General features: G+C 36.4%; 1 protein-coding gene across 2 annotated transcripts; it reads right to left on the bottom strand.

The window, feature by feature from the left end:
* Positions 1 to 1,081: 1,081 nt before the first annotated feature.
* On the bottom strand, positions 1,082 to 15,628 carry LOC102237465 (large neutral amino acids transporter small subunit 3-like). Of its 2 annotated transcripts, none has more exons than XM_023333601.1 (15): positions 15,497 to 15,628; positions 12,435 to 12,593; positions 10,583 to 10,766; positions 9,020 to 9,075; positions 8,759 to 8,835; positions 6,552 to 6,644; positions 6,166 to 6,299; positions 5,938 to 6,080; positions 5,585 to 5,731; positions 5,466 to 5,501; positions 5,248 to 5,380; positions 4,989 to 5,118; positions 4,022 to 4,095; positions 3,597 to 3,720; positions 1,082 to 2,410 (listed from the first exon to the last, which is right to left on the bottom strand). In XM_023333601.1, exons 2-15 carry the CDS (start codon positions 12,586 to 12,588, stop codon positions 2,198 to 2,200), a joined length of 1,698 nt encoding a protein of 565 aa, XP_023189369.1. In that variant the 5' UTR covers positions 12,589 to 12,593; positions 15,497 to 15,628; the 3' UTR covers positions 1,082 to 2,197. The 2 variants fall into 2 exon arrangements, with proteins under 2 accessions (XP_023189369.1, XP_023189370.1); XM_023333602.1 differs by having other exon boundaries at positions 15,512 to 15,628.
* Between the last annotated feature and the right edge of the window lie 1,378 nt (positions 15,629 to 17,006).

Below are 17,006 nucleotides of genomic sequence, written 5' to 3'. Positions count from 1 at the left end.
TCACACACACCGACACACATCCGCCTCTGACACAGACACAAGCTGGGGAGTGAAAACAAACCTTAAATCCTGCCACCAGGAAAATAAACATGCATTGTGTGTTTGTGTGTTGCAGCTTCTGGGCAGTCGCCATGTGATTCCATAAATCCCTAAACTAAAGAGGCAATCTAGGCATTAAAAACAATGAATGTTTATGTGGTGACCCGTTTCTCATGCGCTGCTGCACAAAGAAAACAACGTGTTTCCTTATCTGAACTTCCATAAAACGCATCAGTAAATCAGACAGAATGGCTCTTATTTTTGATTAACCACTTGGTTAATGTTGCATAAACTTGCAAATGTGGTTTTCTTCAAACATTTCCTTCTTCTTTGTCTTTAGTGAGCAGAGGGAGCTTCAGACTTGAGTGAATTTACTCCCACCATGTTCTTCAAATCAAATTGGTGTTTGTTCTACATTTGTGCTGCAAAATTTTGCTTGTGCTGCTATTATTTTAAGATATTCATAAAAGCAAAGTTTATGGCGATCATAGAAGGTCAACCAGCCCCTCCTCCATTTATGAAGTCAAACAAATTTGGTCTCAGTCAACAATGCTACATTTGTGCTGCTAAGATTTTTGTTTGTGCTGCTCTTGTTTGAAGATATTAATAAAAGCAACAGTCAAAAGTTCAACCAGCCTATATACATCACCCAAATCAAACATAATTGGTGTCAAACATCTGTGCTACATTTGTGCAGCAAACACTTTTGTTGGCGCTGCTATCATTGTTAAGATATTAATAAAAGTCGGGTTTCCAGAGATCATAGAAGGTCACCACCAGTGACCTTCAATGCTACATTTGTGCTGATATGTTTGCCTGTGCTGCTTTTGTTTTGAAAATATTAAGGTTCAAACCCTCCATTTTGGATGCAAGTCTGAAGATATGGAGTCATTTGGCCTAAGATGCCTTTATTGATTAAAATCTACAAGTGCCTCAGGCTGAGATGTGGTGTGTTAGTCTTTTAAGATTTGAAATAAATCTTAAACCTTAATGATAAAATCTGTGTGTGGTGTTCTTCAAGTTAGACGTTACACAGATTCCATTCAGTGTAATAAATGCTTTATTATCTTGAGTAAATTGTTTGTGATGACTTTTAATTTTCTTGTAGTCCTAGGATAATCTTTTTTTTTAATTGTCCCAGTCAGTGATGTTGGAGCATTTGCACATCGATATTTATACATTTGGCTTCAATAATACAAAATACACAGCGGTACTACTTTACACACAAAATCCTAGAAAGCCTAGTTTTAAATATAACATAATTAGTGACAACAATGGATGCGATCAACAACAACAACAACAAAAGAAAACAATGACAGAAAAGGATGTAGTTCTGCCATAATGGTCCCTCAGCTTTTTTTTTCTCTCCAAATTTGTAATGAAGAAAAAATACAAGGTGATTCTTGGTGACAGCTAACATCCCTCTGGTTTATGAATGCGCTGGTGAAAAAGAAAAATCCAAATTGTCCAAAAATTAATTCTCCAAAACCAGAAAATTTGATTAATCGATAAAATCAATTTATCTCCCTAGTTTTGACGTGAATTAAAATGCAAAATGCAAACAATTTTAGCTTTCAGAATTATTGTAGTTCTATTAAGAGACAATAAATCAGTGATAAATTGTTTAATAAAATATTCGTGGAACTCTGGTCCAGAACCGCACGGCATTCTGGGAGATGTAGGCAGAGGAAAGGCTTTGGCTGCTCAACCTCTCACTGCTAGCTAAGCAAAGTTAGTGGAATCAACTAACTCACTCACCCTATGGTTACCTAGCAACAGTATGCTGGGTAACTTGCAGTTACCTAGCAACAACCTGTTGAGTAACATGCCCAGCAGCAGTTTAAAGGTTCGGCGTGGATGGAAACTGTGAATAAAACAAGGTCACATCACTGGTTTGGTAGTATTTCAGATATTTAAAACAAAAAACTAAGCAATAATTATTGATTTAGACTGATATGAAACGATTATAGTGTGTTTTTATTTTCAGTCATATCGCCCAGCCCTAATGAAGAGCGAATTTCTGAGCTGGAATCTCGGTTTTGCTTATTTTGTTGGGCATTTATCTTTAGGACTAATGGGTTTTTTTTCTCAGAAACACATAAGTCATAGTCAAAATAATAGCATTGCTGACAATAAGTGACCATGTCATTATAACCAGTTAACCAGTATGCCCATTGGGTATGTTTCCATATTTTGAAGACCCCTCGTCTTCACAGTCTGACTGGATAAGATCTTTGTTCTCCTTCTCAGACTGGCGGGCAGCGATCACATCTAGCTGCGCCTTCTCTCTGATTAGGCCTCTCCGGTGATAGAAGAGATAACATGGTAACAGGAAGCCGACCAGGGAGAAGATGAGAAGGCCAATGTTGATCTGCAGTAAGAAAGTAAAAGTGAGTTCTCTCTACAAGCTGTTGACCACGATATATGATTGAGTGGCTGGAACTCTTTAGTCTAATACTTAATTGGTTCAATTCTTACCTAAAGAACAGACGTTTTTGTGTCAATAGATAACGTCTCAATGGAAAGGACAGAAATCACTTGTGGGGTACCACAAGGTTAAATACTGGGACCCCTGAAAATTAATATCTACATGCTCCTGCTAGCTCAGGTAAAAAACAGAAATAAGCTACACAGATGACACACAGCGCTACATTACAATGTCATCATTAAAGAACTGAACAGATGCTTAGAACAAATAAATATGTGGATGTGCCACAACGTTCTCAAGATGAACGGAAACAAACTGAAGTTATTATCTTTGGACCTAAAGAGGAATCATCTAGAGTCAACACACATCTTCAGTTATTACAGCTAGAAACTAGCGATCAGGTCTGAAATCTACACACAGACTCTGACCTGAACCTTCAGGGACATATAAAGACGGTTACAAAGTCAGACATCTATCACCTGAAGAACATTTCCAGGACTAGAGAACTAATGTCTCAGCAAGATCTAGAGAAACTCATCCATATGTTTATCTTTAGTCACATTGATTACTGCAACAGTGTCTTTACAAGTCTGCCTAAAAAAACAATCAGATCCAGAACGCCGCTGCTGGTGTTCTGACTAAAACCAGGAAGATAAAGCACATCAGCTCGGTTATAGAGTCCCTACAGTGGCTCAGAAAACAGACTTTAAAATACCTTTGTTAGCTTGTAAATCAGAAAATGTATTAAAGATCTGCTGTGGTTGTTTCAACCTTCCAGAAGACTCAGGTCTACCAGACATGGAGAAGCAGCATTCAGCTTCTATGTACCACAAATCTAAAGAAAACATTCAGAAAACTGCAAAACAACAGAAACACTCGGTTTCTTTAAGTCCAGACTAAAAACCCTCGTGTGTAGAGCTCCTTTTGATCCATAATAGCTGGAACCTTGATTAAAATATCTGATGTACATTTGCTTGACAAAATGTAATGTTTCTTGCTTGTTTCTTAGTTGGTTACTGTATTACATTTTTTATGGCGTAAAGCACTTTGAAATGCCTTCTCGCTGAAATATGCTGTACAAATAAACTTGACTACTTGTGGGTGGTGTCCGTCTGTGAGAGCTCCTTACCCAGTAAGGGTTTCCGCCGAGGTACCCCACCATCAGTATGAAGAGCGGCTGCTGGAGCAAGGCGAACGCTGCACTGATTGTTGACTGGAAACCCGTTAAAGTCCCAAAGTGGTTCGCTGGATACCTGGATGAAAGGAGAGCGGAAATGAGAGAAATGTGGCATCCTTAAAGATATTTAATAAAAAAAGAAAAACTGGATAATAGTCAGATGTTGGTTCCTTGGTGGTGGTGAAGAAGAATGAAGATTTTAGCAAACTAATCTGTGTTGCCTTTGGGATTGCAAAGGCAACACGGATCACACCCAGACTCTGACCTGAACCTTCAGAGAGGGAAAGCTGCATCTTTCTGTCATCATTTCATCATCTTTGAATGAATTAGTAGCAAGTCTAAAGGATTTTAAAATATCATTTCATTGCGTCACTCACACTGCTGCATAGAGGCCTCCACAGCAGGAGTGGATAAATCCCCTAACAACGGTGTGAAGAGCAAAGGACAACACCTGTGAAAGAACAAAACAGAGAGCAGGACACATGTTACGGTATTTGCTTTTTATCTGCATTAAAAATGTCCAAGATTTTATTTTTTGCTGTAACAACGAAAGCAAATGAAAACATAACATGTGACACCAGAGATCTCAAACTCCAGTCATCAAGGCTCAGTGTCCTGCAGCTTTGAAATGTGGAATCATTTCAATAAACAGACTGTGGGGCGTAGTTTGTAAATTACACAGTGTAAATTAACAGGAATAATTTTGTTTTTTAGCCTCTTATGAGAGAAACAAGAGGATTCATTTATCAAAGACATATTTTCACCATGTTTTTCATTCATGTCACAGTTCCAAATTAACTAGCTTGGTAACTAAATATTTACTTTGAAACTAATTTGCTAACTAAATACTCTTGGAGCTAAATATCTAGCTTGATAACTAGTTTGAAGCTAGCTCATTAACTAAATATTTAGCTTGAACATTTAGCTTGCTAGATAAATATTTAGTTTGCAGTTAAATCTTTAACTTAATATCTAGATATCTAGTTTGAAGCTATTGTTCACTAAGTATCTTTGGAGCTAAATAGTTAGCTTGATAATTAAATAGTGAGTTTGGTACTGTGACATTTATAAATGTATGAATGACATGACAAAATGGGATTGTGAAAAATGAGGCCCCAAACTATTTATGTTAATTTTTGACTGCGTAACTTTACAAACGGCACAATACAGGATATCGCAGGACATGCAACATGATGAAGAGGCAGTTCAGCTTTTTGATTTGTCTAGAAGTAGCAGGACATCAGCCCATCAGCACAACATTCTGTCTTAAAATGTTATAATGGTGAACTGAAAAATGACCGAAGGAGCTTTCAGTTCATATTCTAGTGCAGCATTTTTCCTGACCTGTATGGGCAAGTTGTCAATCAAGGAAATAACTCCAAACATGACCAGTAGGAAGTTGGTAAAAATGAAGGCTCTGATGGCATTGCTCAGTTTCTGGATCTTTCTGTCTCTCTTTGGGGGCGATGACTTGCTGAGGAAACAAGTATAACAAGTTTGTGCCGATGTAACATGGTTCCCATGGCGCTCCCCTGGTTTGGAGTATTCACCCCACTTGCTGTTGAATCTCATCAGCCTCAATAAAGTCCAAATGTTTTCCTACCTTTTGCTTGTTGATATGTTTACATGTTCCTCTTCACACTCCTTCATCCTCCAGTCCATGATGTAGCCGATCATAGGACACGTCACCAGACACAGAAGCTGCATCGTACCAAAGATGGACGAGTAGAAAGACACTGGAGAAGACAGCCAGAGTGAAATCAGTTCAAATATGTGAAAATACAATGTTGACTGGAGGCTCAGGATGTTCCTGATAGGTACCTTGGTCCTCCACCTCCTTCCGTAGCTCCAACCCGGCTTGAAGACAGAAAAGCAAGTGTAAAAGTTAAACTCAACATCTCTAATAAATGGTTTTGTGTAGGCCTATATTTTACGCTTACGGTTGGGGTCGCCATGAGTGACCAGGAACTCGATCATCTTATTCATGGCTCCCATGAAGAAGATCAGCCTGAGCTGAGTGATTGCCATGACCAGGACGCTCCACAGGAAGATGGGAGAGCACACGGACTGACAGATTGGAACTGCAGCTGGTAGAAATTACAGTAGATTTATTTTTGTAATTTCAATGCTTGCATTTTTATGGTGAATGTAAATGGAGCTAATGCAGCCAGCTATGGTTTGTGTGGAGTTGGAATCTTACAAAGACCTTTGAATGATACTTTTACCAATCACAATGCCAACAGATCCTTATGAATGATCAGGTCTGGATAGCTCATAACAAAGCTGTATTTACCATTAGAGGCGCTTTCGGAGTGTCTCTTTTCAGATTCTTGTGGTTTGGGACTCACTGTGTCCTCCATGATCATCACATTGGTGATGTACCTGTCCCCGGTCATCCTGTCCTCTGTCACAACCCCATTAATTCTCATCGTTTTACTGCCAAGAGAAGATCAAAAAGATGTAGACAGAGTATGGAAAGTGTATTATTATTATTATTATTATTACTATTATGGTTACTGACGTGTATCTGGTGTCTTCTGGAGCTGGGAAGGATTCACCCGGCCAGTTCAGGAAGCAGTTGAGGATGACTATGCAGGCCAAACCCGTCCACACCCACATGATGAGCCGGAACGACACACCAAGGTCATAAATCAACTGATGGGAATTAGGAGGAAAATTATGGAAAAATATAAAGAGATGTAGAAATGGATTAAAATAATTCACCAAACAGTAAAGCTAATATGACACCTGATATTTTTGAGGTTGCCCTCTATTATCATCCTTGACATTAATTACCCCTCATTTAAGTGTATTTTTTCTTTTTTCAAACACTTGATACATTTTCATTTTCTTTCTTTGATGCATTCACAATCCCAAACATCTGATCTTTTTCACTTGAGTGCACACCTTGATTCCCAGGAAGGTGACTGCTGAAGAAGCGTAGGAGCCAATCATCAGGGAAAGGATGGTCGAACGTACGTTTCCAAACATGTTAGGCAGCTGTAGGAAAAGGATAAATTAAAGTGACAAAAAAGAAAAACTGCTGGTTTTTAAATAATATCAGCCATTAGAAATGCTTGTTGTGACACTTTAGTCAGTTAGTCAATATTAGGGCTGACACGACTCCTCGAGTGATTCGAGTACCTCGATTATTAAAATTCCTCGAGGAAAATGTATCTGCTTCGAAGCTTCGGTAGATTATGTTTTATTATTTAGCGCTCCGTGTTCCGGCTTGCGTTGCTAGGTAACGGGTCTGGGTTGCTAGGTAACGGCGAAGCGCCCATGGAATGTGACTTAACTGTAGGGAAGTTTTTGAAACGGCTAATTTCCCAGACACCAAAAAACGTCTGGAGTTTTTTGTTGAAGCACTTCTGCTGTTTTAGAAGCAGCTGAGACACATAAAAGCATAAAAATGTGAATTTCCTCTTTCCATTTCTTGGCTGTAATGTAGGGGTGCCGTCAGCAGGAGGCGGTACAGTTTTTAACCCGATCAGAATCTACTTCAGTCAACCTTTCAATTAAATGTGTGCCGGTCCATGTGAGCATTTTCTGACTATGTAGGGCACCGTTTGTGGTGTGTGAGTGGGTGTGTGTGGGGGTGCTAGTTTTGGAAGGACCAGATCCAGTTCCACTTAGTCTAAATTCCCATGCAGCCTCTCAGCCAATCAGAAACCTGCCTAGTTGACCCACCCTGCTCCCTTTGCCTGTCATCGTCTGACCTGGAGAAGTCCCAAAACATGGCCTGTCCTTTCTGTCCTGCTGTGTGTGAGAATCTGTGGACTTTCTGGGTGTGTGTGAGTAGCTCATGGCCCATCTCCAGTTCACCAATTTACTTTCCCACTTTACCATTTGAGTTTTTATAAAGTATTCTTTCGACACCCTTGTAATGTTTGTGGCCATTTCTGTATTTATAGATTATCAAACCAGTTCAGCAAGTGAGAATTTAGAAAAAGCAAAAACAGAAATCACGGTAAAAAACCTGCTACTATATTAACTTTAATGTTGGGTGTCGAGTTATTTCGGTTTGCTCCACTTGTATGGTGCTAACTTGGGGTCATAACATTTATACAAAAGAAAAACTGAAACATTATTTTGAAACTGAAAGATTTGGAACTGTAAAAAAAGTTTCAAATTGAAAACAGAAATTTGAAATTAGAAAAAGGATTTGAAACTGATAAAACTACTTTTCAGATTCAACATCTTTTTCTCCAGTTTCAGACAATTTTTTCTTTTCAACAAACTTTATGACCCTAATTTAGTTCCATACACCTGTTGCTGCAATTCCTTTAATATTCATGTCCAAAATGGATGATTGATTATGACGGGAACCGCATGCAGTGTCTTGTGCTACTGGCAACATTACAGCTGTGTCTATAGTTGGAATAAAAGTTTACTGAGGTGAAACAAACATACACAGCCCCCCACACGCCTACACCCCCCCCACACACACACACCCACACACAATTTATCTTGTATGCTGCTTCTACAAGCTAAGGACTAATAATGACAACACTATTCTTACTATTTAGCCAAAGGTGTAAATACCCCAAATTATTCAGATCCATTGCAGATTAAGATGTTATGCACTGCACTAACATAAAATCTAACCAAATATTTTTGGTCTGTTTTCTAGTGCAGATATTTTAGTACATTTAGAATAAAGAGAAAACTAAATTTGAAGTAACTTTTCAGTAAGATATAGAAGCTCATTTTAGGTCAATAAATTCTTAATATTGATGAAAAAGTTCCAGTTGTAAATAATAATCTGTCAGTGGAACAAGATAATTTTAAAATATTTTAAGTTACATATCTTGTTATATTATAACATGGGAAAAATGTTTGGTATTAAGTGAAATAAGCTGCCAGTAGAAGTAGTACTTAATTAAAATCAATATTATGTAATTATTGACTTAAAACAAGCTCCTATATCTGGCTGAAAAGTCACTTGTAAGTTAATGTTGTCTTATTGTCCCACATATCTAACTTCAGCATTGTGTGTGTGTTCATGTGGGTGTGTGTGTGTGTGTGTGTGTGTGTGTGTGTGTGTGTGTGTGTGTGTGTGTGTGTGTGTGTGTGTGTGTGTGTGTGTGTGTGTGTGTGTGTGTGAATCTCACTGTGAGTGATGTGAAGGTCAAGCAGATTCCTCCAAAACCGTTGAAGGAAACAGCGAAGAAAATGAGGACAGACAGCGCTGATAAAAAAAAAAGAAACACATTGCAGCCACAATTTAATTTTGTTAAGGACTTTTTCAACCAAATATAACTTATCCATGTACCAACAACTAGTTATGTAAAAAAAAAAAAAAAGAAAAAGAAGTGGAGTAAGTCAAGCTAGCAGCTAAAACTTCATCTTTAAATGTAGGTTTGTCGCCTCACCTTCAGGGTCGTACGCAGCGGCAGCCATCATTGCACAAGATGCTGCGAAACAGGAACTGAAACACAAACATTGAATATCACACTAAACAAGCAAAAATCCCATTTGAATTATTAGAAAAACAAATATTTGTTTTATTCTTAATGCTCCTGCAGTGTCTGGTTGGAGGTATTCCACTAAATACTGTGAAAAAAGGACAGCCTAGTCAAAGTGAAATGATAAGATAATCATCAGCATATCATAGAAGAGGAAATGTCAAACATTATTCTGGGAATATTTAAATGGAAATTATGTTATTAATATTTAAGGAATGTTTCTCAGTTTGATATATCTAAGAAGATAAATAATTCATTTTATTGGTTCTTGTCTTTTCTGATTTTTTTAGGTGATTGTGAAGTTGTAAAAAAAGTCAGTTTAAATTTATGTTTTTTCCTTCCATTTTCCTTTCCATTGATATTTAGTTAATGGAGCGTACACAGTAACTAAACAGTTTATTCTTTACACCTTTTAATACACAACTGCGTGTTTTATTGTGTGTGTTTGTGTTACCGTGTTGATTTCTCTGTTAACATTTTGCAATTATTTAAATGTTTATTTTTTTAATAGATGTTTACTTTGATGTAATCTGAATGTCATTTGGTGATATTTTGCAAGTTTTACACATTTTATAGATCTGCTCCAGATTTTAAAAACAAAATATATTAAACTTTAAATTCAGTGTTTGCTCACTGATGAAAGTTCAATCAAAATGCTGCACTTAAATACCACTTTGCATTTCAAAATGCAGATCAATTAAAGTAGTTTTGTTAGTTTCTTACTTCTTTAAGGGTAAAATCAGTCACCATGACAAAATTGGTATAATTTAAGTTAATTACAAATTATATTAATAGCTGCGTTTCCATTGATCTTGAAATTTTTGCAATGTGGAATTTTGAAAATAAATTTGTTTAATGGAAACATGGCAATTTTGAGAAAAAAAAAAAGTTTTTCAGTAAGTTTTTGCATGAGGATCAGGTGGATTTTTTGGCTGTATTGAAATTAGTTTATTTTGCAAAACTGCAAACACTTTTTTTGCATCAAGTGATCAACATCCAGCTGTTACTACTGGTGGAAATGATGAAGAAGATGACAGGAAGTGATATGTTTTTAATGACTTATCCCATGAAAAAACGTATTTACAAGTTATTTTAATTACGTTTCTTATTTATTGGAAACACCGCAATTGTGGGGTTTTTTTGTTTTACTTTAGCACAATATCACCAAATATTTACACACCTTTGACATGGAAACACAGCTATTTCTATCGCAGCCAAATGATGACACATCATTCATGGGGGACCCTGGATGAAAATTTGCTCAGGGCCCCAAAAAGGCTTTGGCCGGCACTGCCATCAGGTTTCAATGCGTAAACAGACCAGCTTATTGAAACAGTATTTTGTAAAAATTCTTGTCTAATTAAAGAATAATTTTTATAAAGTTTTAATCTGTTACAGTTCCTTCATCTGAAAAAGCGGTCGCACTCACAATCAGAAACATTTTGATCAGAAATGAGTGCGGTGTCAGACCTGCCGATGAGTCTGATGGGTCGGGGTCCGAATTTATCCATCAGGATTCCCAGAGGCAGCGTGGCGGCGCTCAGGAAGAACGAGCCGATGGTGAAGCCGAGATTCAGCATCTCCTCCTGCTCCACACAGCTGGGCCATCTGCCGCCCTCCACCAAACTCCTGTTAGTGGCAAAAGTTTCATTTTCTGGATAGAAAGACAAAAAAAACAAAAACAATTCACAATTACGATTCTGGAAATAAGAACAGAAGCACCTCAACCTGTTAAGAAAGCTTTGAATTTAGGCTAATTACAAACAAAACCCATATCTTTGTTTAATTTTGATATAAACATAGTTAAAAATCAGATTTTCTCCTTAAACGTAAGAAATATTATTTTTAGGTTATAAAATTTAAGTGATAATGTTTTACTCCAAGTTGCCACACTGATGTTTTCCAATCTGAACATCAGAATAATTTACTGGGGCTCAAACTTCAGAAATGCCCAAACCAGTCCATTTTTACCTCTAATAACTCAACTTTTATCCCATGTCTCATTCATTTAGAAACATTTCCTCACTAATACAAAGGGAAACTGCTCATCAGAATTTAAAACACCGACTCGAGTGACAAGAAGAGGCCTATCTGTCCTCTGATTTATTTTGGCGTGAGAATTTTTTTTTTGTCATTTTAGACGCTTGTAGTTGGGAGAGCTGAAGGTCAAAGTTGATCAGGTCTGAACCCGATAATGCCAGTTTGGAAAGAAAACATCCAACTTTCAGCCGATCTCTTCGTCAATATCTAAACTGATAATCCACTGATTATTATCTCAGAAACAGGTGAAACAGAAAAAGTGGTTTTATTATCTGAAATCCAGCTTGTAGACATCTTCGTTGCTTAAATACACATGCAAACTACAGTATTTGAAAAAACTTAACTCATTATTGGTTGATGGTGAGACCAACCTTTAAATGAATCTAAATTTAAATATACACTTAAATTAATTTAAGTGAATTTATTGAGGACAGGTTATTATTCACTTAGGACTGTCATGACGGGAATGTAATTTGTTTTTTGCACTGCAAAAACACATTTTACCAAGTATTTTTGTTTAGTTCCTGGTGCAAATATCTTAGAACATCTGAAATAAGACAAAACCAACTTTTTAAATTGTCAGCAAGATTTAGAAACTTGTTTTAAGTAAGTGATTCCTTAATATTGATGAATAGATACCAGTTCTACTAGCTGGCAGATTATTTTACTTATAACAAAACATTTTTTGCATGTAGTAGCAACTATTTACTTAAAACAAGCTCATATTTATTGCTAAAAAGTTACTCATAACTTAGCTTTGTCTTATTTCGAAACTATTAAGATATTTGCACTAGAAACTAAAAGTAGTTTGTAAGATTTTGTGTTTTTGCAGTGCTTTTTTACACACTACTGTTTTGCTTGGTGTTTTCTTCAATTTCCTGCACTGTTTTGATTTGGTGATTGTGATTGGTTCTTTTCCGTCCAAGGAATACTCTGATTGGCTGTGAACAATCACTTTGTAATTGGCTGGTGGTCGATTCAAATTCAATTTCAAAAATACTTATTTGATCCCAAAGGGAAATTAAATTTAGTTGTTTACACCTTAAAAATGTCGTTTGCGCATGAAAGACGCAGGAAACTTTTTATCAAATTTTGTTCTTGGTTAATTAGAAGTTTTACTGTTTTTAGACGTTATTAATATTTGCTAATCTCGGATATAAGGATTACCAAAATGTTCAAAATGCTAATGCACAAGGAATCTTTTGTTAATCTCTTTAAGTTCAGAAGCCAACATACATCGTGATTAGTTCCTGCATGTCTTTGCAGATGTCAGAGCATTTACCTACGCAGAGGTGCGAATAGAAGCCCTCGTCCTTCAGCATGATGAGGAGCGAGGCCCAACCCAGCAGGACGGCAGAGAAGAAGAGGTTCTCTACGATGGACGTGACCGCCATCCACCATCTTCTTCGGTAGGCCTGACGCAAACTGGGAGCCATGACAGCTGCAGATGACGAGGAACGCATGAATGCACCAAACAGGATGGCAGCAGAAACCTACAAACTAAATTACAGCTCAGTTCATTTAGCTTGATGACAGTCCCTTTACAGAAGGGGTGTTCAAACTGTGGCCCGGGGGCCATTTGAGGCCCTCTGAAGGATTATGGGCGGTCCAAATGGAGCAAATTTGATGCAGATGGACACTTTCGCAACTTTTTTTTTTTTTTTACAGATAAATATTTCCTTAACAAAATATTAGGTACAATAAATACATTTCAACATATCAATGAGGTTTTTGCATTCATCTTAACTTTGGAAAAACTAGAACCACAAACAATTACCCATTTTTTCTAAAAAAAAAAACCCCAAACAAAAACAAACCAAAAACAAATGTTATTTCTCACATAAAAAAACAATCAACCCAAAAAATGTAAAAACTCTGAGCCTTTTTTGTATCTACAATGATTTACACATTCATTTACTGCAAAAATCTAACCATTGTGTTCAATACAATTAATATGGTTTAGTTTATTACTGACAAAAAAAATTAACTATCTCTGTGGCCTCAATGCTTTCAAGTTGTTTATTTTACTAACATTTAAATTATTTAGATTATTACTGAGCAGCTAAGATAAAAAAGCCCCAAAAGTTATTAAGTTGTTAAAAATTTTTTTTATTTTTTTGCAGTACCAACTTAACGACTTTGATTCTCATGGGAAAAAGTTTGTACACCACTCATTCACAAAAACACCAGTAAACGTAAAGTAAATAATTCCTTATTACTAATTTTATTATGTTTTTTAAAGTGCTAGGTCCAGTTGCAGAAAATCTCACTTAAAACAAGACATTTTTCCCATTTCTTCCAATGGAAGTAATACTTTTTAAAATCAATATTAAGGAATTATTGACTTAAACAAAACTATTTCTTGCTGAACAGTTATGAGTTAGTTTTGTCTTATTTCAAGTGCAATACCATATTTCCACTGGAAACTAGAGCAAAAATACTTAAGGTTTTCTGTTTTTGCAGTGCAAAGAATAAAACATAAACCCAGTTTAATGCTCCGTCAGGACGAACTGGCTGTGGTTAATTTAGAGCCACACAAGTGAAAGCTGACCTTAAGAAAAGTGCGGGTCACTTTCTTTATGTATCCTGCAGTGACAGTTATTGATATGTACAGTAAGGCAGCGTGTTGCGAAGCCAAGAGGAAGAAAGACGACTCCAAACATGTGCAGAGCCAGAAAGACATCCAGTAGCTGCGACTATCAGGTGTCATGATCACACACACACACACACACACGCACACACGCACACACACACACACACACACACACACACACACACACACACACACACACACACACACACACACACACACACACACACACACACACACACTCAGCAGAACATGCAACATGCATGGAAAGTATCAACTCGTCATAATTCATAACGGGCGATAAAATGATGGGATAGTTTTCAGCACCTGGAACCAAATTACCGTACTAGCTAGCTAGTGCATAACTAGCTAGCTAGCACTCGCTAGCTGGTTGGCTGAGGGCGTTTGGAGGCCTTGAGTCCTGGACGCGGCCGTCGCGGGTTCGAGTCCCGGACCCGGCGACATTTGCCGCATGTCTTCTTCCCTCTTTCCTGTCAGCCTACTTTCAAAAAAATAAGGGACAGTAGAGCCACAAAAAGACCCCCTGGCGGGGTGCAAAACATATATAATAGTAAAAAAGCTAGTTAGCTGCACTCTAGCTAGCTGCGGGTCAAATTCGTTTTTATTTTAGGCCATATAAACAATGTGCTGAAAGAGAAAATACCCATTAATAAACTGTTACAATATTAATAAATGGATATACTTCAAAAACACAAACTTTTACCGAATATTTGTCTAGTTTCTAGTGCAAATATCGTAATACACTGGAAATAAGACAAAACTAACTCATGAGTAGCTTTTTCAGCAAGTTAAAGGAGCTTTTTAAATCAATAATTCCTTAATAGTCATGAAAAGTTCATACAAAAATGTAATAATCAACATCTTTTCACATTGTTCAGTCTCTCCAAGATTTCATGATTGTGTTTGTGATTCTTTAAAATCCCTAATTTTGTGTTTCTAAATGTTTTCAACTAAGCGACATTTTGTTACTTGGGGTATCGACTGTAACTTCACATTAAATGCGGCAGAAGTAGGAAATACTGCCACCTGCAGGTGGGAGTTAGCATAATTTAAACACAATGTTTAAACGTGTTTTAAAGACTTAGCATTAAAAAAAACGTAAGAATCTGTTGATTTTGAATTTTCGTGATCGCATAATCACAAAAAACAGAAGCGACTGTTTTGTGTAATTTGTCAGCAAAACAGATAAAACTGCTTAGACTTGACTGATAAAGAATAATAATAAACTTTTAAATTAATATTTAGGAACTATTCATTGAAAGCAAACTCATATATTTTGCTCAAAAGTTACATGTAAATTAGTTCTGTCTTATTTCAAATGTAATAAGATATTTGAACTTTACCTAGGCCAAAAATACTTGGTCCAATTTTATGGTTTAAATCACAAATTGTTCCTTTTTTATTTTTTACATAAGTATACAATTCAAGAAAATGCATTTTGGCTCTGCAAAATGTTTCATTCATTCATTATAAAATATAACAATAGAATTAGTAGCTATTTATTTTAATCATATAACAAATATTTAGAGCAAATTGTGATTTTGTTTTAAAGCGATGATGTAACTTTGTGGCTCTGGACAAACTTAATTTTGCAGAAATGACTCTTTGGTGAAGGTTGCTGACCTCTACCTCAGATTAACCCAGTGAGCAGAGCAAGCAAATGCCTCATGCTGCCATTTACTGTACATTACCTCACCCACCTTTAGACCTCTGACAGCATGAAAAGCACCAACCTTAAAACTGCTTACTTCCCCTGGAGGTTTTGCTCCCAAACTGGAAAAACAAAAATCCTGAAATGATCTTGGAAATTTCCTCTGAGGCTCAGATGTCGTTGGCTGCGAGCGGCCGCTCCATATGCTGGCACATTAACGCTCACATTGACCTCTGGCAGGTCTAAAAATGGAGCGAACACTAACCTGCCCAGCCCCTTATCACATAAACAAACACTTATTGAGAAACACACGGCAGCGTTTATGTACACAAACTCAGCGCCTTTTGTTTAAAACTGGGATAATTTCCCCAGATTTAAGTCACTTAATAATAATACTAATAATTTAAAAAATGAAGGGCTTCATATGTGAGTTCACTGCAAAAACACAAAATCCTACCAAAAAGTTTGGTGTAGTTTCCAGTGCAAATATCTTAGTGTGTTTGAAATAAGACAAAACTAATTTACACGTACCTTTTCATCAAGATATGAAATTGTCTTAAGTAAATAATTCCTTAAAATTAATTTTAAAAAAACACACGTTATAAATTATGTGACAGTAACTAAAACTTTTCATATTTTTTTCCATATTTTAAGTCAACATGTCTTGTTCCACTGGAGTATTATTCATAACTTTTTCAATCAATATTAAGGAATTATTGAATTAAAACAAGCTCCTATATCTCCCTGTAAAGTTACTTGTAAGTTAATTTTGTCTCATTCCAAATGTGCTAAGATATTTCTACTAGAAACTATAAAAATACTTGGTAAGATTTTGTGTTTTTGAAGCAAACAAAATAAATTACATGCACATTATGACAGTTCAATGTGAACAATAACATGTCGATAATTCCTTAATATTTATATCAAAAAGTCTTAATTCCAATAGCAGATTATTTCACTTAAAACAAGACATTTGGAACTTGTGCCTTATCATCAGTATTAAGAAATTATTGACTTAAAACAAGCTAATATTTCTTCCTGTAAAGTAACTCGTTTTTTCTTGTTTCAAGTGTGATAAGATGTTTGCACTAGAAAACAGACCAAAACTATTTGGTAGGATTTTGTGTTTTTGCAGTGTAGAGTCACCAGAGTTTTGTTTAGCCTGAGGAGGGTTGGAAAGATTTAATTTAATTAGAAAATATTTAGTTTATGCCAAAGGGAATTTTAAATTTTGCAATTATTTATGTCATCCAGGTGTGTTGGAGTGGAAAGATCTGTGGTAGCAGTCAGTCTTGCAATGAATCAGGAGAGGCCTCTGACTGAAGACATGCTAATAGCTAAATATTGAGGCTTTAGAGATGATATTTTACAGTAACATGAACTGGATGACACCAGTGCTGATTCTACTCCTTTGCTTTTGTCCGTGTGGTTAGAAAACCAGTAAGAGACGTTCGAGTAGGGGATACAATCTATGCCCATAGTGACTGATAAAAGAAACTAATGAAACCACAGCTATGCTACGCATCGTAATAACTGACTGAAAGTAAAAAAAATAAGAGGAAAAACTTTCCAGCTGCAGAAAATCCAAACCA

The sequence above is a fragment of the Xiphophorus maculatus genome, chromosome 5, assembly GCF_002775205.1.
Source record: "Xiphophorus maculatus strain JP 163 A chromosome 5, X_maculatus-5.0-male, whole genome shotgun sequence".
Taxonomy (NCBI): domain Eukaryota; kingdom Metazoa; phylum Chordata; class Actinopteri; order Cyprinodontiformes; family Poeciliidae; genus Xiphophorus; species Xiphophorus maculatus.
The sequence above is the reverse complement of the archived record's forward strand: the minus strand, read 5'-3'. Positions and strand labels throughout refer to the sequence as shown.

Excerpts from the sequence above, each read along its gene's own strand:
- LOC102237465 (XM_023333601.1), bottom strand. The coding sequence starts at position 12,588 with ATGGCTCCCAGTTTGCGTCAGGCCTACCGAAGAAGATGGTGGATGGCG. Across the intron at positions 5,502-5,584 it reads CACTCATGGCGACCCCAACC|CCGGGTTGGAGCTACGGAAG; the intron begins GTAAGCGTAAAA and ends TCTGTCTTCAAG. Across the intron at positions 3,721-4,021 it reads GGAGGCCTCTATGCAGCAGT|GTATCCAGCGAACCACTTTG; the intron begins GTGAGTGACGCA and ends CCTTTCATCCAG.